Genomic DNA, 21,946 nt, shown 5'->3' with positions numbered 1-21,946 from the left:
GTGGCTCACGCCTGTAATTTCAGCACTTTGGGAGGCCAAGGAGGGGGTGATCATTTGAGGTCAGGGTTCGAGACCAGCCTGACCAACACGATGAAACCCCGTCTCTATTAAAAGTACAAAAAATGGACCGGGCGCGGTGGCTCACGCCTGTAATCCCAGCACTTTGGGAAGCTGAGGCGGGTGGATCTCGAGGTCAAGAGATCGAGGCCATCCTTCCTGGTCAATATGGTGAAACCCCATCTCTACTAAAAATACAAAAAAATTAGCTGGGCATGGTGGCGCGTGCCTGTAATCCCAGCTACTCAGGAGGCTGAGGCAGGAGAATTGTCTGAACCCAGGAGGCGGAGGTTGCGGTGAGCCGAGATTGCGCCATTGCACTCCAGCCTGGGTAACAAGAGCGAAACTCCGTCTCAAAAAAAAAAAAAAAGTACAAAAAATTAGCCGGGCGCCTGTAATCCCAGCTACTCGGGAGGCTGAGGCAGGAGAATCGCTTGAACCCGGGAGGCGGAGGTTGCGGTGAGCAGTGATCGTGTCACTGCACTCCAGCCTAGGCGACAAAGCCAGAGTTCGTCTCAAAAAAAAAAAAATCAGAGAAAGGAGATAGGGGTGTCAAGAGTTGGGATGGTTGCACCGAGGCGCCGCGCTGAGTCTCCAGGATGCTAAAGGGTGAACAGCAGGAAGGAGTTGGAGGCGGGGAGGAGACCCGCCCACCGGTGACGCCACCAAGCGTCCTCCGCCCCCGCGAGCACCCTCACCTTCCGGGGGCGGAGCTTCGGCGCATCATGGCGGCTGGCCGGGTTCAGGCCCCTTCCACTGTGAGTGCTATTCCGTCTCTTGTACCTTTTTTGTTTGTCACAGATTTTTCTCTCTCTTCCTCTTAACTCTGCCTTGTCTCTGTGGGCTCTCTGGCCGCGCCCGCCCATGGGTGAGGGAGTTGTGAGTCGGTCCAATCCTACCTCTTACTGGTTCTGCGAATGTTTTTATTCCCTCATTTCACGCGACACCCACTGCGAGCCTTAAACTGGTCTCCGTTCACTCTCTAGGATTTAAGCCCGGTGGAAAACCAGGAACAGGTTAATGGGGGAACTAGGGTCTGTGGGTTCCGGGAGAAGACCCTTGACGGAGCTGTAGGGGAAAAGGGCAACTGTAATAAGGAAAAACGTCTGAGACCCGAAGTGCGCGTAGTAGGCAAAAAAGCGCCGAAAGGGGTTCCACGACGGAGGCAGTCACGAGTTCTAAGGCAGGAGGATAGAACAGGTGTCTGAAAAACTCAAGAAGTTCAGTTAGGTGGTGGTGGAAGGGTCAGAGCTGACAGTCTTTTACCTCTTGCTGAGCAGCGACTTTAACTTGAGCGTAGAGAGTGGTCGGATGAAGTAAGGGGATTTGGTTTCCTAAGGTGGCAGTAAGGAGAGTGGACTAGAGAGAACCGTTAGACGGCTGTGGTTGAAATGCAGTGAGAGAGGATGGTGACCTGGACCACTGCAGCAATGTTGAGTTTCCAGAAGTGATGATAAGGAAAAAAAAAAAAAAGACAGATGTTGGCTGGGCCCGGTGGCTCACGTCTGTAATCCCAGCACTTTTCGAGTCGCAGGTGAGCCTATCACCAGAGGTCAGAAGTTTGAGACCAGCCTGGCCCCAACATGGTAAGATCCCATCTCTACTAAAAATACAAAAATTAACCAGGCGTGGTTCGGGACGCTGCACTCCAGCCTGGGCGACAGAGCCGACTCCGTCTGAAAAAAGAAAAGAAAAGAAAAAGATGTTAAGAAAATACAATCATACAATCTAAAGGACTGGGTCTTAGGTAGGGAAAGGAAGAAGTTAAGGAGGACATCTAGGTTTCAGGATGAACAACTATTTGGTTAAGGGTACTATTTGCTAAGCTAATGAACATAACACTAGAAGGGTTCTAGAAAAGGAGAAAGTTTTGTGAAAAATTCAGCATTGGGCATGTGTGCTGCCACATGGTTGGTCGTGGATAGGCTGACAGATGGATAGGAGTAAAGCTCAGGAAAGATCTCAGCTAAAGGTGTACAGAGAGAATCATCATCTGGCCATGGCTGTTAAACCCATGCAGTGGGTTTTTTTACTCAGTAGATGAAAACATGAATTTGCCTTTTTAACAAAACTTAGGTAATTTCACCTTGAGGCCATGGGATCACTTTGAGAGACAGTAGTATTTAGTGCACCAAGCAAAGGATAGGCCATCAGAGAAATAGGAGCTACAGAAGAATCCTGGGAGAGGAAGACAAAAAGTGTGACAGTTGGAGTTTTGATTATGCTGGTGGGGCAACTCTGAATGGTGATTTGGTCCAGTTTCCACAACTCTGACCATGAATGAGTTTTTGGCTGAGGCGGGCTGAAGGTCAGTGGTAGGGCTGTCCATAAGGATGCTGAAGACGTCCGGGACTTGAAGACTGGATTTTTTTTCTTTTAACTTTTATTTTAAATTCAGGGGTAGATGCGCAGGTTTATTATGTAGGTAACCTCATGTCATGGGGGTTTGATATAGAGATTATTTCATCACCCCTGTACTAAGCATAGTATTTGATCGGTATTTTTTGGGATCTTCTCCCTCTTCCCACTTTCAAGTAGGCCCCAGTGTCTGTTGTTTCTCTCTTTGTGTTCATGTGTTCTTGTTATTTAGCTCCCACTTATAAGTGGGAACAAACGTGCAGTATTTGGTTTTCTGTTCTTGGGTTAGTCTGTTAAGGATAGTGAGCTCCAGCTCCATCCACGTTGTAGCAGAGGACATGATCTCATTCTTTTCTATGGCTGCATAGTATTCCATGGTGTGTATACCACATTTTCTTTATCCAGTCTACTATTGTTGGGCATTTAGGTTGATTCCATGGAAGACTGTCTTTTCGAGCTCTTTTCAAGCTCCTTAAGATTAGAAGAATGTGAAAGATAGGCTGGGTGCGATGGCTCATGCCTGTTATCCTAGCACTTTGGGAGGCCGAAGAGGGTGGATCACTTGAGCTCAGGAGTTCGAAACCAGCCTGGCCAACACTGTGAAACCTCATCTCAACTAGAATTACAAAAAATTAGCTGGGCGTGGTAATCTCAGCTACTTGGGAGGCTGAGACAGGAGAATCACTTGAACCTGGGAGGCAGAGGTTGCAGCGAGCCGAGATCACACCATTGCCTAGGCGAGAGTCCATCTCAAAAAAAAAAAAAAAAAAAAAAAAGAATATGAGATTGACCGGAATGTTAGTACATGAGCCTTGGAAGTCCAGGGAAGGAGCTGTAATGTCTTAGAAGTAGCATTGAGGAAAGATAAAGGCCCTATTGCTAAGTGTATTAAAGCTGCCTAGCACTAGCCGAGCGCAGTGGCTCACGCCAGTAATCCCAACACTTTGGGAGCCTGAGGCAGGCAAATCACCTGAGGTCAGGGGTTCAAGACCAGCCTGGCCAACATGGAGAAACCCCCGTCTCTACTAAAAATACAAAAATAGCTGGGTGTGGTGGCAGGTGCCTGTGATCCTAGCTACTTGGGAGACTGAGGCAGGAGAATCGCTTGAACCCGGGAGGTGGAGATCACGCTATTGAACTCCAGCCTGGGCAAAAAGAGCAAAACTCCATCTCAAAAAAAAAAAAAGAGAAAAAAGCTGCCTAGCACTGGGAGTAGGCCAAACTGGTCCTTTTCCGTAAAGTTATCTACATATAATGGCAACTATGTGTCCAGAATCTGTGTCAGATATACAAAGATAGTCCATATCCTCTTCAGGGAGCCCACATCTTAGCTGAAAAGCAACAGGAAACTTGAATCTTGTATATATTTAGCTTGTGGGAAATGCATATATTTGAATAAAAAAAGGAAATGATTAAAAATTATAATTCGCCTACATCCTTTTTATGTACTGTCCACCATTAGACACTTACACATAGTACAGCACTATGTCCTATTCATTTTTGGTTTTGCGGTTTTTTTTTTGAATTGGAGTTTTGCTTTTGTTGGCCAGGCTGGAGTGCAATGGCATGATCTTGGCTCACTGCAACCTCCGCCTCCTGGGTTCAAGCAATTCTCTTGCCTCAGCCTCCTGAGTAGCTGGGATTATAGGCATAAGCCACCACACCTGGCTAATTTTTTTTTTTTTTAAGACGGAGTTTCGCTCTTATTACCCAAGCTGGAGTGCAATGGCGCGATCTCGGCTCACCGCAACCTCCGCCTCCTGGGTTCAGGCAATTCTCCTGCCTCAGCCTCCTGAGTAGCTGGGATTACAGGCACGCGCCACCATGCCCAGATAATTTTTTTGTATTTTTAGCAGAGACGGGGTTTCACCATGTTGACCAGGATGGTCTCGATCTCTTGACCTCGTGATCCACCCGCCTCAGCCTCCAAAAGTGCTGGGATTACAGGCTTGAGCCACCGCGCCTGGCAATTTTTTATATTTTTAATAGAAACAAGGTTTCACCATGTTAGCTGGACTGGTCTCAAACTCCTGACCCCAGATGATCCCACCTGCGTCGACCTCCCAAAGTGCTGAGATTATAGGTGTGAGCCACTGCACCTGGCCCAATTTTTTTTGAGACGGTGTTTCACTCTGTCACTCAGGCCAGAATACAGTGTCGCCATCTGGGTTCACTGAAGTTTCAGCCACCCCAGAATCGGGTGATCCTCCCACCTCAGCCTCCCTAGCAGCTGGAACCACAGGCATGTGCCACCACACCTGGCTTTTTTTTTTTTTTTTTTGAGACGGAGTTTCGCTCTTGTTACCCAGGCTAGAGTGCAATCTCGGCTCACCACAACCTCCGGCTCCTGGGTTCAGGCAGTTCTCCTGCCTCAGCCTCCCGAGTAGCTGGGACTACAGGTGCGTGCCACCATGCCCAGCTAATTTTTGTATTTTTAGTAGAGATGGGATTTCACCTTGTTGACCAGGATGGTCTTGATCTCTTGACCTCGTGATCCACCCGCCTCGGCCTCCCAAAGTGCTGGGATTATAGGTGTGAGCCACCGCGTCCGGCCTACACCTGGCTTTTTGTATTTTTGTAGAGACATGATTTTGCCATGTTGCCCAGGCTGGTCTTAAAACTCCTGGACTCAAGCAATCCACCTGCCTTGGCCTCCCAAAGTGCTGGGATTATAAGCATGAGCTGCTGCACCCTGCCTGTTCTATTCTTCATGAGCAATTTAAAGGATTTTTCAACAATGTTTTTGTCCATTCTTGCTTTTGACCATACTGACATTAGAACCAGACTCCATGTAAGATGGGACACCACTAAACACGGTGCTCATTGCTCTTAATAGAGTTATGTGCAAGTTCCTGTGGGAGCTTCAAGGAAAGAGCAGCATTCAGCCTGGGATGATCAGAGAAGAGTCTCCAGAACATACATTCCAGTTAAGCACTTTAAGAATGAGTACAAATTTGTTAGAGAAAGGGGCAAGACCAAAGCTGGATGGCCAGCTGTCTACAGTATGGCTGGACTAAGACTTTTAAGGTTTTTCGTCAAGTCCTAAACTCCTTTACGTTTGATCTTCATTTTGTGTGTACTCTGGATTTTTTTTTCTTTTTCTTTTTTTTTTTTTCTCCTACCATAAATGAAGTGTACTTTCAATTTTTTTTTTTTTTTTTTTTGAGATGGAGTTTTGCTCTTGTTGCCCATGCTGGAGTGCAATGGCATGATCTCAGCTCACTGCAACCTCCACTTCCTAGGTTTAAGTGATTCTACTGCCTTGGCCTCCCAAGTAGCTGGGATTACAGGTGTGCACCACCACGCCTAGCTAATTTTATATTTTTAATAGAGACGGGTTTTCACCATGTTGGTCAGGCTGGTCTCAGACTCCCTATCTCAGGTGATCCGCCTGCCTCAACCTCTTCAAGTGCCGGGATTACACGCATGAGCCACCACGTTGGCCTGGATTTTTTGTTTTTGTTTTTGTTTTGTAGTCCTTTATTCTTCCCGGGTTTCCTTGGTAGGCAGGATAGTCAGGATATTTTAACTAAATTCACTTTCCTCAGGAACAAGCTTGGCTTGAGGATGCTCAGGTCTTCATTCAAAAGACCCTGTGTCCAGCTGTCAAGGAGCCTAATGTCCAGTTGACTCCATTGGTAATTGATTGTGTGAAGACTGTCTGGTTGTCCCAGGGAAGGAACCAAGGTTCTACACTGCCCCTCAGCTACAGGTAAGGAGAGGTGGTGGTTGCAGGGGCTGGGTGGGGGCGGGTATTGAATTCAGGATTGAAACGTAGGTCATATAGTTAGAAAAAGGACAAGTTGAGGCTGGGTGTGGTGGCTCACACCTGTAATCCTAGCACTTTGGGAAGCCAAAGCAGGCAGATCCCCTGAGGTTGGGAGTTTGAGACCAGCCTGACCAACATGGAGAAACCCTGTTCTCTACTAAAAATACAAAATCAGCTGAGTATGGTGGTGCATGCCTGTAATCCCAGCTACTCAGGAGTCTGAGGCAGGAGAATCCCTTGAACCCTGGCGGTGGAGTTTGCAGTGAGCCGAGATTGTGTTATTGCACTCCAGCCTGGGCAAGAGCTGAACTCTGTCTCAAAAAAGGAGGAGGAGGAGGAGGAGGAGGAGGAGGCGGAGGCGGTGGCGGCGGAAGAGGCAGGGGGCAAGTGAGAGAGTGAACAGAGGACAAATTAGTCAACTATCCTCTTTTGCAGAGCTTTACTGTTCTAACACAATCAAGCTTTCCTTTTCCTGAAGTTCTTCTGAATTGGCTTAAGATTAAAGAAAAGGAGAGGAACAGGGGAAGAGAGAGAGAAAATTTGGAAAAAGAGCCCTCAAAGTGGGGAAAGAGGCTAATATTATATTTGTTTTGTGTATTAGGAAACAAAGATACGGAGGGCTGTATGACTTTACCAAGTGCCAATCATTGTGTTTAAGATGTGTGTTTCAGGGCTTCCAAGTGTGTTTTTCTGTATATATACGTTTTTTACTACACTATCCTTTCCAAAAGTGTTTTAGGCAACGTTAGGAAAGCACCATAAGAAAAGGGGTTCATGGCTAAATGAGAGTGAGGGACACTGAATATAAATAAACTTCTCTGGGAGAGTCATAGGGTTTATTAATGTATTAGAGGCTCTGACAAGTCCCGCAAAAGAAACCTATTTACCTCCTCATAGATACTGTCACTATCTTGGAGATGGGCTATATTATTCCAATAAATATTTTAATATTTTTACTACACATACATCTATTCTTAAGCAATATAATGTAGAGTTATGCATACCTTTAGACTTTAAATAAATGGTACCATACCTTACATACCCTCTGCAGTTTGCCTTTTTTTTTTGATACAGGGTCTCGAAATGTCCCCCAGGCTCGAGTGCATTGGTACAAACACTTCTCACAGCCTTTCCCTCCAGGGTTCAAGCATTTCTCCTGCCTCAGCCTCCCACATAGTTAGGACCACAGGTGCATGCCACTGCGCCTAGCTACTTTATTTTATTTTTTTGTAGATACGGGGTATCTCACTTTTTTGCCCACACTGGTATCAAACTCCAAGGCTCAAGCAGTCTTCCTACAGTGGCCTCCCAAGGTGTTGGCATTATAGGCATGAGCCACCGTGCCTCACCTGTTTTTTTTTTTTTTTTGAGTTAGAGACTCACAAAAGTCTCACTCTGTTGCTCAGGCTGGATTGCAGTGGCATGATCTCGGCTCACTACAACCTCCGCCTCCTGGGTTCAAGCGATTCTCCTGCCTCTTGAGTACCTGGGGTTACAGGCACATGCCACCACACCAGCTAATTTTTGTATTTTTTAGTAGAGACAGGATTTCTCTACTAAAAATCTACTATATTGGCCATGCTACTGGAATTCCTGACCTCAGGTGATCCCCACCTCAGCCTTCCAGAGTGCTGGGATTACAGGTAGGAATCACCGCACCCAGCCCCTGCCTGCTTTTCTTGCGTAACATTATACTTCTTTTTTTTTTTTTTGCTTGTGGGTTTTGTTGTTGTTGTTGTTGTTGTTGTTGTTTTTGAGATGGAGTCTCACTCTGTCACCCAGGCTGGAGTACAGTGGCATGATCTTAGCTCACTGCAAACTCTGCCTCCCAGGTTCAAGCAATTCTCCTGCCTCAGCCTTTCAAGAAGCTGAGATTACAGGTGCCTGCCACCACACCTGGCTAATTTTTGTCTTTTTGTATTTTTGTAGGGATGGGGTTTCGCCACATTGGCCAGGCTGGTCTCAAACTCCTGACCCCTGATGATCCACCCGCCTCAGCCTTTCAAAGTGCTGGGATTACAGGTGTGAGCCACTGCATCCAGCCCCCACTCATTTGTTTTAACTGGTCTATGGTATTCTATTATGTGAAAATATATGTCACTCTTTATCATTTTAAAATAAGAAAGGTAGAGATATATTTAGTATAAGATGCTTTTTCCTTGGCACTCCCTTAGCCTGCTTATGACAGTTTGGGAAATACTTCACTCAGCTTGGTTATCTGTGTCAGTCAGTCAGAGCAAGAGATCTTCTTATCCAAAACATTATTTTTATAATTCTGTGTAATTTTCTCATCTGTGGACTTTATCATAAACCAATAGTTCTTAAAATGCTCATCTGCCAGATCGTAAGTCAATACACATCTTTCTTCATTGAGAATGTCTTGCTTGCAAAAAAAGAGTTAGCTGAGCTAAACAATGTGCTTAGCCATGTTCTTATTGCTCAACCATTGAAAACCTTTACATTTTGCTGTATTTGCTTCAGTTCTTTGTTATAAGAAGTATAAATGTGCCTGGGCGTGGTGGTTCACACCTGTAATCCCAGCATGTTGGGAGGCTGAGGCAGGCAGATCACTTGAGGTCAGGAGTTAGAGACCAGCCTGGCCAACATGGTAAAATCCCGTCTCTACTAAAAATATAAAAAATTAGCCGGGCTTGGTGGTTCACACCTGTAGTCCCAGCTACTCAGAAGGCTGAAGCAGGAGAATTGCTTGAACCTGGCAGACAGAGGTTGCAGTGAGCTGAGATCACACCACTGCACTCCAGCCTGGATGACAGAGCGAGACTCCATCTCAAAATTAAAAATTATAGAAATGCAAGCAAGTGAGCATAATGATATTACAAAAAGGCGAATTTATCACAACTTTGATACTTTAACTATTATTTGTATCACATCCAACACCCACCATCTCAGCCTCAGCTTCCCCCCAAGTCTTTAGAATTGTGCTATGCTAGACTAGAAAGGATCTTGGCTGGGGTCATTGTAGGTAGACAGTCAGATGCCTAAGTGGTTCCATTAAGTTCTCTCTGGAGCTAAGAGCTGAGATGTTTTCAAGAGAATTGCCTCTGTTATTTACAAAGTGTTCTCCCCACGCATTCATTTCCTCAGGCTCCTCATGCATTCCTACTTCATTTCTCTGGGTCCCCTCCCTGGCACCATCTTGTCGAAGATACTATTCAGCACAGAATTGGACTCAGATCCCATCCTTATTTTCTTTTTCCTTTTTTTTTTTTTTTTTTTTTTTTTTTTTTGAGACAGAGTCTCTCTCTCTCTCTGTTGCCCAGCCTGAAGTGCAATGGCATGATCTCGGCTCACTGCAACCTCCATCTCCCGGGTTCAAGCCATTCTCCTGCCTCAGCCTCCCAAGTAGCTGGGATTACAGGCGCATGCCACCATGACTGGCTAATTTTTTTTTTTTTCTGAGGTGGAGTCTCATACTGTTGCCCAGGCTGTAGTGCAGTGGCATGATCTCGGGTCACTGCCATCTCTGCCTCCTGGGTTCAAGCAGTTCTCCTGCCTCAGCCTCACAAGTAGCTGGGACTACAGGCATGCATCACCACGCCCAGCTAATTTTTTGTGTGTTTTTAGTAGAGACAGAGTTTCACCATGTTGGCCAGGATGGTCTCAATCTCCTGACCTCATGATTCACCTGCCTCGGCCTCCCAAAGTGCTGGGATTACAGGCGTGAGCCACTACGCCCAGGCTTAATTTTGTTGTATTTTTAGTAGAGATGGAGTTTTGCCATGTTGGCCAGGCTGGTCTCGAACTCCTGACCTCAGGTGATCCAGCCACCTTGGCCTCCCAAAGTGCTAGGCCACCATGCCTGGCCCCCATCCTTATTTTCTTAGTCCTTTATCCCCAGGTTTTACCCCTTTAATCAACCAGACAAATTCACTTCTTAGTCCATGTACCCCTGCAACCTTTCCTTGGGCTCTTGACGGTTTGTCAGGGTTGAGGGTTACCTCCTAGGCTTGGATCTGGCTTTGTGGGACCTCTGCTCCTTTCCCTCTACAGCTTCGTCTCAGTACAGGACCTCAAGACTCACCAGCGTCTCCCATGCTGCAGCCACCTGTCCTGGAGCAGTAGTGCATACCAGGCCTGGGTCCAAGAGGCTGGACCAAATGGGAACCCCCTCCCCCGAGAACAGCTGTTACTTTTAGGGACACTAACAGACCTATTGGGGGACTTGGAGCAAGAGTACAGGAATGGAAGCCTCTATGTGAGAGATAACACTGGCATCCTGAGCTGTGAGGTAAGTGGAAGGTGGAGGTCAGATGCCTCAGATCCTCACAAGAATGGTGTCCAAGGGCCAAGGCAATTAAGTCTCTGATGAAACAAAGGGGGAGGTGGGTGGATAGTATTCTAGGATCATGGTTAACCTTTGCTCTTCATCTTTTCTAGGTCATAGACCTGGACCTTTCTTGGTTGGGCCATCTTTTTCTGTTCCCTAGTTGGAGTTACCTCCCTCCTGCCAGGTGGAATTCCTCTGAGGAGGGGCATTTGGAGCTGTGGGATGCCCCTGTGCCAGTATTTCCTTTGACCGTCAGTCCTGCCCCCCTCACTCCTATCCCTGTCCTCTACCCAGAGAGTGCTTCCCGCCTGCTCAGCCTCAGGTAATTTCCCCCTCTAGGCGCGGCAGGAGCACTGTGAAATTGGAGGATGATGGTGGGTCAGTGGAGGGAGAGAAAGAAGGGCATTGATAGCAATATAGATGGAATGTTCCAAATCAAGGGAATGGTGGGCTTTGAATATTAAGAATGTAAAGAGGAGTTTCTCAAGGGATCTGTGCCTTATCTAACATCAAGAGAATTTGGAGGTTTTTAGCATAATTGCTTTGGGCTGTGGACATTTTGTATCACTACCAGGTTATTCTTTACTGTGGAAGGGACAGCATTTATAGGGAAAAAGAAGAGATACAAAGATGACTTTTTCTTCTTTCTTGTTTTTTGAGATGGAGTTTTGCTTTGGTTGCCCGGGCTGGAGTGCATGGCACAATCTCAGTTCACTGCAACCTCCGCCTTCCAGGTTCAAGTGATTCTTCTGCCTCAGCCTCCCAAGTAGCTGGGATTACAGGGCTTTTTCTTCCTTCTTAGAAACAAGCTCAGAGGTGTGCAGCGAAACCTGGCTGGGAATCTGGTTCAATTGAGTTCCCTGGTGAAAAGTAAAGAGAAAGCATACTTCATCCTGTCTCTCGGTAGTTCACACTCAGCTGTCACCCGCGTGTCCATCATTGTGCAGGTGAGGATTAGGGTCATTTCAGCCATGGAAGTGTGGCAGGGGTGTTGGAACTTCCAATAGGAAAGATAATGTCCTAGGAAGAACCACGTAGGAAAGGAGGACAGCTGGGGAGAGCTATTTTCTGGAACGGCGCGTTGGGAGAAGATTCCAGGAAATGTTTGTGCATAGAGGTAGGGAACAGACTTTCCGCTGTGCAGCTCACTTGAGCACACAGCTTTTAGATTGTAACCTTTTAAAAAACTGCCACCCTCCCTTGTGTTTCCCCTGCATTAGGAAGATGACCAAACAAATCAGTCATCTTCATTGAATACAGGCATTAAAAAAAAAACAAACTTGATACTTACTGTTGACTCTTTTTGCATCAGCTGCTACAATTTTATTTTATTTTTTAAATTTCAACTTTTATTTTAGATTCCTGGGGTACATGTGCAAGTTTATTAGCTGGGTATATTTTGTGATGCTGAGGTTTGGGGTATGATTGATCCCTTTACTCAGGTACTGAGCATAGTACCCAAGGTAAAAATTGTAAATCATTTATTTTTATTCTAACCATTGTTTCATGACATATATAAGTATCTGAATAATGTTTCTTTTTCTTTTTCTTTTTATAAAATTAAAAAAAATAGGCTGGGCATGGTGGCTCACGCTTGTAATCCCAGCACTTTGGGAGGCCAAGGTGGGTGAACTCCTGAGGTCAGGAGTTCAAGACCAGCATGGCCAAGATGGTGAAACCCTATCTCTACGAAAAATACAAAAAAAAAATGCTGGGCGTGGTGGCGGGCGCCTGTAATCCCAACTACTCAGGAGGCTGAGGCAGATAATTGCTTGAACCCAGGAGGTGGAGGTTGCAGTGAGCCGAGATCACACCTCTGCACTCCAGCCTAGGCAACAGAGTGAAACTCTGTCTCAAAAATAAAAAAATTAATAAAAATACGTATTTTGTAGAAACAGGGTCTCACTATGTTGGAAAAGAGGGAACAGTTTATTGTTCTTCTGTTGACATCAGTCTCAATACTGGGTTTGTATGTACTCTACATATTGATTACAGGAATGAATGTTGTTTGTGTGTTACGGGATGGGATAGGGCATACTTTTCTCGATGGAATATTTATGTATTTTGAACGAAGTTTTAGGGATGGTTTGTATCTTGGGGATGGGGTTAGGAAATATTTGGCATCTCTTGTGAGAGAGGAGAGACTCTGAAAGTTTTGTACCCTAAGATTTAGTTGGCAGACATAGGGAAGATGGAAAGGTGAGGAAAGACTCACAGGGAGCAGATCTTTTGAGTTCAAATCGTGAGAGAAAGGGACTCTGGCAGAGAGGCAGTGTTGAGGTCTCATGTGCCACATTGCCTGTCTCTGCATAAGCCAGGTCCCTGCCCAGCTGGTGTGGCACAAAGCCCTGCGGCCTGGTGCAGCCTATGTGCTGACGGAGCTGCGAGTGTCCAAGATCCGTGGTCGTCGTCACCGTGTTTGGATGACCAATCCCTCCTCCCATCTGTTGCTGCTGAAACCAGAATGTGTGCAGGAGCTGGAACCGGAGCTGGAAGGACCCCTCTTAGAGGCTGACCCCAAGCCACTCACCATGCCCAGCAATTCCCAGGACAAGAAGGATCCAAAAGGTCTTGTCCGGGATTCTAGACTCCTGTCGTATACGGTGAGTACAGGGAGAGATCCTAGAGGCTGAGGGGCTGGAAACATGGGTCTCCAAAGAGGAAGAAAGTAGTGGTCAACCGGACTTCGGCCTGTTTGCAGGGAGCAGTCACTGGTGTGTTGAATGAGCCTGCTGGCCTCTATGAGCTGGATGGGCAGCTGGGGCTCTGCCTTGCCTACCAGCAGTTCCATGGCCTCAGGCGGGTGATGCGGCCAGGACTGTGTCTGGAGGTATGTGAGATCAGGGCTGATAACAAAAAAAGACCTCTGCAGCTTCTCTTACCTTCATGGGCTCCTTTTCTGCAGCAGGGTGGTTACTTCTGCAGAAAGTACAGAAATAAAAAGTGTTGGGGGGGCACTTTTGTTAAGGATAACGTGGACAGAAGTTTAAATCAAAAAGGAGTCCTGGGCCCTGTAAGGAGGGGTTGTGGCCAGAGCATCTCCTTCACAGAAGGGCCTTCCACCTGGAGGAGGAGATGGCTGAAGTACAGGTGTGGGGCCCAGCTGATCTCAGGAGGCATGGTGAGAAGCCTCAGCCGTATCTGTTTGCCCAGTAGCCACCCAGCCCACAGCAAGACTGAGTGGAGCTCATGGGAGACGAAGGCTGACCGCAGTGGAAGTGGGTTGTAATGGAAAGTGAGGCCAGCCCATGTGGGAGAAATGCTTTTCCTTCTTCCTGGAACCCAGGCAGTGCCAAAATGCAGTTAACTTTGCCTGGGGTCAATGAGTTGGGGGCTTCATCTCTGCTTTTCACTTTCTCTGCTTTTCCCCAGCTCCAGGATGTTCACCTGCTCCAGTCAGTGGGTGGGGGGACAAGAAGGCCAGTGCTCGCCCCCTGCCTCCGTGGCGCTGTTCTGCTTCAGCGCTTCTCTTGTCAGAAGCCTGGGACTCACTCATCTCGCCAAGCCTACGGGGCCTCTCTGTATGAGCAGCTGGTGTGGGAACATCAGTTAGGACTTCCCCTCTACCTGTGGGCTACCAAGGCCCTAGAAGAGCTGGCCTGCAAGTGAGGAGGCTGAGGGCCAGGGTGGGGAGGCAGTGGGAGTAGCACCCTTCCTCGGCAAGGAGAGCAGGATTCTTGAAGAGACAGGGTCTTCCAGGGAAGTGACTACACTGCTTTTCCTGGCCAAGGCTGTGTCCCCATGTGCTGAGACACCACCAGTTCCTGCAGCATTCCTCTCCTGGGAGCCCCAGTCTGGGACTGCAACTCCTGGCTCCCACCCTGGATCTTCTAGCTCCACCACGCAGTCCCATTCGGAATCCACACAATGAGATCCTTGAAGAGCCACATCACTGTCCCCTACAGAAAGTATGAGGATGTGGGGGAAATATGGTGGCAGAGCACTGGAGGACACCTGGGGCCAATGGGACACACACCTGATTTCTCTTCCCTCCCTGACAGTACACTCGGCTGCAGACTCCTTCCTCCTTCCCCACTCTGGCCACCTTGAAGGAAGAAGGACAGCGTAAGGCCTGGGCCTCCTTTGACCCTGAGGCCCATCTGCCCCTCCTGGAGGCCTCCCACCTGCCCAGCTGCCAACTCAATCGCCGCCTGGCTTGGTCCTGGCTCTGTCTGCTACCCTCTGCCTTCCACACACCCCAGGTAAAGGGGATGCCAGCAGGGCTCAGGGGACTTCCTTTTTTTGTCATCCTTACTGCCACTACCCTAGTCTAGATTATTATCTTTTTTTTTTTTTGTCATTTTGACTACACTAGCCTTCTAGGTAGACTACTTCTTCTGTTCTTGGCCCCCTCCAATTCATTCTCCCTGCAGCAAATAGAAAGGAGGGGATATGCCAGGCACAGTGGCTCATGCCTGAAGGCAGGAGGATCACTGGAGCCCAGGAGTTTGAGACCAGCCTGGGTAATATAGAGAGACCTTGTCACTACAAAAAATGTTTTTTAATTAATCAGGTGTGGTGGCATGTGCCTGTGTTCCCAGCTACTCAGAAGGCTGAGGTAGGATCTCTTGAGCCTGAGAGATCAAGGGTACAGTGAGCCAAGATCACACCACTGCACTGCAGCCTGGGCAACAGAGCAAGACTCAGAAAAAAGAAAGTTAAAAAAAATGTGAAACTGATCAGGTATGGTGGATCACGCCTGTAATCCCAGCACTTTGGGAGGCCAAAGCAGGTGGATCACGAGGTCAGGAGATAAAGACCATACTGGCTAACACAGTGAAACCCTGTCTCTACTAAAAATACAAAAAATTATTCGGACATGGTGGTACACACCTATAGTCCCAGCTACTCGGGAGGCTGAGGCAGGAGAATCGCTTGAACCTGGGAGGCAGCGGTTACAGTGAGCTGAGATTGTGCCACTGTACTCCAGCCTGGGCGACAGAGCAAGACTCTGTCTCAAAAAAAAAAAAAAAAAAAAAAAAGTAAAACTTGTATTACAGAACTCTTTAAATCTTTTTTTTTTTTCTTGAGACAGGATCTTATTCTGTAGCCCAGACTAGAATGCATTGGTATGATCATGGCTCATTGCAACCTCAACCTCCCAGGTTCAAGTGATCCTTTCACCTCAGCCTCCCAAGTAGCTGAGACTACAGGGGTTCACTATCATCCCTGGATAATTTTCTTTTTTTAAAATTTTTTCTGAGACAGAGTCTTGCTCTGTCACCGAGGCTGGAGTGTGGTGGCACTGTCTTGGCTCACTGCAACCTTGCCTCCCAGGCTCAATGAGTCCTCCCACTTCAGCCTCCTGAGTGGCTGGGACTACAGGCATCCATCACCAGACCCAGCTAATTTTTGTATTTTTGTAGAGATGGGATTTTGCCATGTTTCCCAGGCTGGACTCACTTGAGTGATGTGCCCGCCTCAGCCTTCCAAAGGGCTGGGATTCCAAGGCATGAGCCACTGCACCTGGCCTGGGTTAATTTTTTAATTTTTAGAGATGGAGTCTCACTATGTTGCCAGGCTGGTCTCCACCTCCTGAGCTCAAGCAATCCTTCTGCCTTAGCCTCCCAAACTGCTACAGTTACAGGCGTGAGCCATTATGCCCGGCTTAAATTCTTTGCATGGCTCTCTCAGTGCATATAAAGTAAAATCAAACATCTCGTTGTGTCCTATGAGATCCCACATGGCCTATTACCTGTAACCTCTATTTGTGCCCTTTCTCTTCTCCCACTTAATGTGCGAATGCGTGTGTGTGTGTGTGTGTGTGTGTGTGTGTGTGTGTGGTGTGTCTGTCTTCCCCACTTGAACATAAGTTCTTTGAAGTCAGAGATGTGTCTTTTTTGTTCACTTTGTAGCTTTACCATGTAATACAGCATCTGGCAAATAGTAGATGCTCAGTATTTGCTGAATTAAACATTTGCTAACTCAGCCTTCATCTTCCTGCAGGTTTTACTTGGGGTTCTGGTGGCTTCATCTCATAAAGGTTGTCTACAACTTCGGGACCAAAGTGGTTCCCTGCCCTGCCTGCTCCTGGCCAAGTACTCTCAACCCCTCAATGACCCACGGCTGATAGGTTTGGAGTTCAGATGTGGAAAGAAGATGGTGGTGGGATGGTGGTTCTCACAACCAGGGAAGCCTAGGAGGAAACATCTGCTGGGATTTACTAGGGATGTTGGAGTGACACAGGTTGATCAACAACTTTTGGGAGACTGGTATGGCAGGCAGAGAACAGGGACAAGAGCACCCCCAGCCAGAACTGCCAGCATGCATTTCTCCACCATGGCTCCTAACATGCACTGCAGGATTACAGCTGTGTCTCCTACATTCTTAGTTTGGAGAGAAGGTGTCCCCGCTCTAAGGTGGGGGTCAGGTGTGGGCTTCCCTGTTAGGGCAGCAGCTCTGGTCTGGGGTGGGCAATGAGACCTGTAGGGTGGTCTGCCTCACAACCCACACCACAGGTCAAATGGAAAACTTTCCTCCTCTAGGCTGCCTGGTGCGGGCAGAGAGGTTTCAGTTGATCGTAGAGAGGGACATGAGAAGCAGCTTCCCTTCCTGGAAGGAGCTGAGCATGCCAGGCTTCATCCAGAAGCAGCAGGCCAGGTCAGCTCCTTGGGGTCATGGTTGTCCTGAGTCTAGGGGGAAGGAAGGGCCTGGTGAAAGGAGTAGGACACTGGGGCCCAAAATAACCAATGCCTACATCACTAAGAAATCTATTCCTTTTCTCTCCCCACAGAGTCTATGTCCAGTTCTATCTGGCTGATGCCTTGATCCTGCCTGTGCCCAGACCCTTCCTTCATTCAGCCATACCCTCAACACCTCAGACAGATCCCACCGGCTCAGAGGGACCCCACCTAGGACAGAGCCGGCTATTCTTGCTCTGCCACAAGGAGGCCCTCATGAAGCGGAATATTTGTGTCTCCCCAGGAGCAAGTCCAGAGGTGCCCAAGCCCACCCTCAGTTTCTATGTGTCAGGGAGCTGGCTTGGGGGCACCCAGAGGAAGGAAGAGACTGGATGGGGGCTGCCCGAGCCCCAGGGAAATGACGACAAGGATCAGAAGGTAAACTGGGACTCTAGGGACCCAGGACCTGACCTGTGTCCTGAGCCTCTGGCTGGGACCTCAGCACTCTGCTCTCCATCCTCACAGGTTCGCCTCGGTTTCTTTGGCTCTTCAGTCCGCTGGTTTGAGTTCTTGCACCCAGGGCAAGTGTACCGCCTCATAGCTCCTGGCCCCACTGTGAGTGCCCTACTTCAGCATACCTTTCCCCAGAAAGCTTTTTTGAGGTTGGGGTCTAAAGAGGGTGTGCCAGTGCCTGGTAATTCTCTAGGCCTTCTGGAAGAAGGCTGGATTTAGCTACACCAAAAAGCCTGTGTGTATCGACACACTTCCTTCTCAGTGTTCCAGAAAGAACAAAATTGGGTCACAATATATTGTGAACCTCCCCTTAGACTAGTACACACTCATAGGCAGTTGTCTCCCCATTTCCGTGCAGACGCCAGTGTTGTTTGAGAAGGATGGGTCATCCTACATGTCTCAGCGTCCTCTGGAGTTGGCTGGCTGTGCACCCAGCCTCACTGTCCGGGACAATTGGACTCTGGAGCTTGAGAGCTCCCCGGACATCCAAGATGTACTGGATACAAACAAGGCATTGCCTGAATCCTCACTGACCGACCTGCTCAGTGGCAAGTAAATGTCCACCAGCCCCTCTGGTTAATTTGGCCACTCTCTCTTTTCCCAAGCTAGCTGGGTTTGGTGAAGAGTTCATTCTCTGCTGCAGCAGGTATTTCTTTTGTTGTTATTGTTGTGTTTGTTTGTTTTTTGAGATGGAGTTTCATTCTGTTGCCTAGGCTGGAGTGCAGTGGCTTGATCTCAGCTCACTGAAAGTACTGTCAAGGATTCTCCTGTCTCAGCCTCCCAAGTAGCTGGGATTATAGGCGCATGCCACCACACCCAGCTAATGTTTTTGTATTTTTAGTAGAGACAGGGTTTCACCATCTTGGCCAGGCTGGTCTCCAACTCCTGACCTTAAATGATCCACCCACCTCGGCCTCCCAAAGTGCTGGGATTAGGGGTGAGAGCCACCATGTGCAGGTTTTGAATGATCTGCTACAATCCTGTTTCTCCCATAGGCCCTGTTACTCTTAGTGTGCAATTTGGCAGAGCTCAGCATTTTTTAGGACTTTATATATTAAGTTCTAGCAAATACTTTAGCTCCATTTTCTGCCTTTGATCTAACTCTCCATTCTGTGCTTTCTTGTGCCACCATTCTCAGTGTATTGCCCTGACCATTCAGTTTCACAGATTCCCTGGTGTCATTCTCTGCTGAGATTTTGTTCCGGACACTGTGTGAACCCCTTCCGGCCTCTCTCTGGATGAAGCCGGGTAAAGACCCTTCCTTTGTGGGGAAGGTATGAAATAGAGTGATGGGACCTTGTGGGCTTCACAGATCCCACTGACACCCACCTTCCTTCTCTAGGGAACACCGGGGCCGTGAGAAGGTGTGTGAAGCTAACTGTCGCTCTTGAGACCTCTGACTGTGAATTCCCCCCTCACCTGGACGTATATATCGAAGACCCACACTTGCCTCCCTTACTAGGACTCCTTCCAGGAGCCCGGGTCCACTTCAGCCAGCTGGAGAAAAGGGTTTCCAGGTGAAGATGTGTAGTGTAACCTGCCTCCTCTTACTACTGATGTGGCTCTCTATAGGGCTCACCCCCGCTTAACTGTGCTGCGTGATCCCTTCTCTTTGATACACCTTTCCATATATCAGTCTGCTGTTTGTGCCCAGTACCCTCACGAGGTGTTACAGACTAGTCCTCCTAGGCTTCCTCTAGCTTTGGTAGGGCCATGGCCAGGATATGCCCCTCACTGGGAGTGGCCAGTCTGTGGTGCCTGATCTCTGCATCACAGCTTCTACCCCAGTTTGACTTGTCTTCCTCGTCACTCGCTATTCCTCTTCTGCTTGCAGATCTCACAATGTTTATTGTTGTTTCCGGACATCCACTTGTGTGCAGGTCCTGAGTTTTCCCCCTGAGACCACCGTCAGGTCAGTGCCCAGACCCCAACCCCTGAACTTCTGGACTTCACATCTGCATCTCCCACATGCTCCCTGGTTCTGGAGCTTTTGCCATCACTACAGCCTTCTCCAATCCCAGCAAGATGTATTGAGTCAGAGGAGTTCCTCTACCCCAAATAAAAAATGCTCTATACCTGTCATTGTCCCCAGAATCATTTAGCGTCCTAGGCTTTTGAAGGCTTTTCAATCAACGTGGAAATATTTCTTGGCTAACATCATGGTGTTCAAACCTGAAAAATAACCAATGACTGTCAGAGAACAGGAATCAAAATGGGGGTGGGGGATGGGGCTTCTAGGAGAGCATGGAACCCATTGCTGTCCCCATCCTGATGCCTTCAGAGTCCTTCTAGACCCACCCTGCTTTCAGAACCCCTTTGCCTGTTCTGTTTCTTGACTCCTGTCTCTGTCTATTTAGCATTCCCCTGCCCCACATCTACCTGGCTGAACTTCTGCAGGGTGGCCAGACCCCATTCCAGGGCACTACCTCTTGCCATATTGTCTCTGTCTTCAGCCTTCAGCTCTTCTGGGTGTGTGCTTATTGTACCAGCATCTGCCCCCAGGTAAGGGAGGGAACAGGCTGACCTGGGTATGGAGTGCCAAAGGGATATGCTGGGACCAAGAGGACTTTTTCAACCACTGTCTTCATCCCAGGGAAAGTGCACTCGCCAGGGCTCCACTTGCCCTACACAGACATCTGTAAGCCAGGCCATCATCAGGTGAGAGCACAAATCAGGTGCCCATGATGCCATTTACTTCCTTATTAGACCACTTGGTCTGTCTGCGATTTCTACATTAGCGTAGTTTCTGGCTCACGAGACTTGCTTAATATATATTTTTTGAACAAATGAATGAGGGTAAGCTCCTAGGTCTTTGAACCAAAGACCGCAAACAGCAGGGAGGGAGGCATGTTGGGTCTGGGGTGTTGGCGACCTGGGTAGCTATAGGAGTTTTTATTTCTTCCTGCTCCCCATAGGCTCCTGGTGGAGGATGGGACTGCAGAAGCTGTGGTGACCTGTAGGAATCACCATGTGGCAGCAGCACTAGGGCTGTGTCCTAGTGAGTGGACCTCCCTCCTAGAGTGCGTCCGAGTGCCAGGCAGAGTGTCGTTGCAGTTTGCAGGGCCTGGAGCCCAACTTGAGGTGTGATGCGACTGGGCGATAGGGGCTCAATACCCAGATTCCTGGGCTTTGGCAGAGGGTTTAGGAGCTAGTTAACCTTGAACTTCTCTTTCTAGTCCTCAGCCAGGGTTGATGAGCCCATGACCGTCTTCCTCTGGACACTTTGTACTAGCCCATCTGTCCTCCGTCCTATTGTGCTTTCCTTTGAGCTGGAAAGGAAACCCTCTAAGATTGTCCCATTAGGTAAGGTTGGAGATGGGGGTGGATCGTGGTGGTACAGATAGATGGGTCCCTGGGAGGAAGAAGGATGAGGGACGGATTGGGAATTTCTGGAGTTAGGGAGGTGAACGGTGGGTGGGAACTAAAAGCCACATGCCTGAGACATGTTTTTCCTCTCTTTCCACCTTAGAACCTCCTCGGCTACAGCGATTCCAGTGTGGAGAGTTCCCTTTCCTGACTCACGTACACCCCAGGCTCCGATTGTCCTGCCTTTCTATCCGAGAGTCAGAGCACTCCAGCTCTCTGGGGGTCCTTGCCTCCTCCTGTTAACTGCAAGGATGGCCTGAGAGTTCTTCCCTCCTTGCTGAAAACCTGAAGGCCTAGGTCCTGGCTCTTCCCCTACTTGCTCTGTGATTGAACCAGGACTCCAGATCCCTTGATTCACAAACCGCTACTCCACTTTAATTTCCGTTCTTTGCTATTCTGGTGCCAGCCTGCCTTGACGAAATTGTAGAAACAGGAAAACATGGCACTGTTGATATTTCCTCTGACTGGGGACAAGGCACCCGCACTCACAGGCAGTCCTGAGCACCTGAGTTCTGCTTTTGTGGCAGGAGCTGAGGGAACAAAAGACTTGCTCACCATGGGGTTGATGCTGACAGGCCTATTGACTTGCAATGAAGCTCTCTGGTGTCGTTTCTCACTGGTTCTCATCTCTGGGGCCCCAAGCCTCCTGACACCTAGTCGTCCACCAGTCACTCATCATCATTTCACTCCTTTGCCACCAGGGCCAAAGGTGGCAAGTGATTTGGAAGAGAAGAGCTTCTGGTCCTGTAGCAGGATCAGCGGGGAACAAACCTCTCAAACACTGAACTGAGAAAGGAAGTGGCTTTTTATTCAGCCAGGAGCTTCGGGGGGCTACAGCCTTATTCACTGAGCTCCCTGAGAAGCAGCTTCTTTCCCTTTTTAAGGACTTATAACTCTAAAGGGGGAGTAGAGGTGAAACTGTGTTATTGTCCATTGGCTGGACATTTGACCCCACAACCTTTGGCTTCGTCGATG

General features: G+C 48.3%; 1 protein-coding gene across 4 annotated transcripts; it reads left to right on the top strand.

Annotated features, from left to right (window-relative positions):
- The first annotated feature begins 760 nt into the window (after positions 1-760).
- Positions 761-21,583, top strand: CTC1 (CST telomere replication complex component 1). Of its 4 annotated transcripts, XM_035299982.3 has the most exons (23): positions 761-815; positions 5,964-6,127; positions 10,196-10,433; positions 10,583-10,794; positions 11,275-11,419; positions 12,791-13,075; positions 13,174-13,302; positions 13,845-14,077; positions 14,203-14,380; positions 14,474-14,674; positions 16,419-16,545; positions 16,958-17,072; positions 17,206-17,530; positions 17,618-17,707; positions 17,964-18,157; positions 18,765-18,853; positions 18,948-19,122; positions 19,440-19,517; positions 19,963-20,107; positions 20,199-20,263; positions 20,521-20,686; positions 20,782-20,908; positions 21,075-21,583. In XM_035299982.3, the coding sequence occupies exons 1-23, from the start codon at positions 783-785 to the stop codon at positions 21,212-21,214; spliced, it is 3,654 nt and encodes a 1,217-aa protein (XP_035155873.1). In that variant the 5' UTR covers positions 761-782; the 3' UTR covers positions 21,215-21,583. The 4 variants fall into 4 exon arrangements, with proteins under 4 accessions (XP_035155873.1, XP_035155875.1, XP_035155874.1 ...); XM_035299984.3 differs by lacking the exon at positions 11,275-11,419 and having other exon boundaries at positions 12,787-13,075; XM_035299983.3 differs by lacking the exon at positions 13,174-13,302.
- Positions 21,584-21,946: the final 363 nt, after the last annotated feature.

Source organism: Callithrix jacchus, chromosome 5 (genome assembly GCF_049354715.1).
Source record: "Callithrix jacchus isolate 240 chromosome 5, calJac240_pri, whole genome shotgun sequence".
In the NCBI taxonomy this organism is placed as follows: domain Eukaryota; kingdom Metazoa; phylum Chordata; class Mammalia; order Primates; family Cebidae; genus Callithrix; species Callithrix jacchus.
The sequence above is the reverse complement of the archived record's forward strand: the minus strand, read 5'-3'. Positions and strand labels throughout refer to the sequence as shown.

Coding starts and splice junctions, on each gene's coding strand:
- CTC1 (XM_035299982.3), top strand. CDS start 783: ATGGCGGCTGGCCGGGTTCAGGCCCCTTCCACT. Junction 14,078..14,202: donor CTAGAAGAGCTGGCCTGCAA/GTGAGGAGGCTG, acceptor TTCCTGGCCAAG/GCTGTGTCCCCATGTGCTGA. Junction 17,531..17,617: donor ATGACGACAAGGATCAGAAG/GTAAACTGGGAC, acceptor CCATCCTCACAG/GTTCGCCTCGGTTTCTTTGG.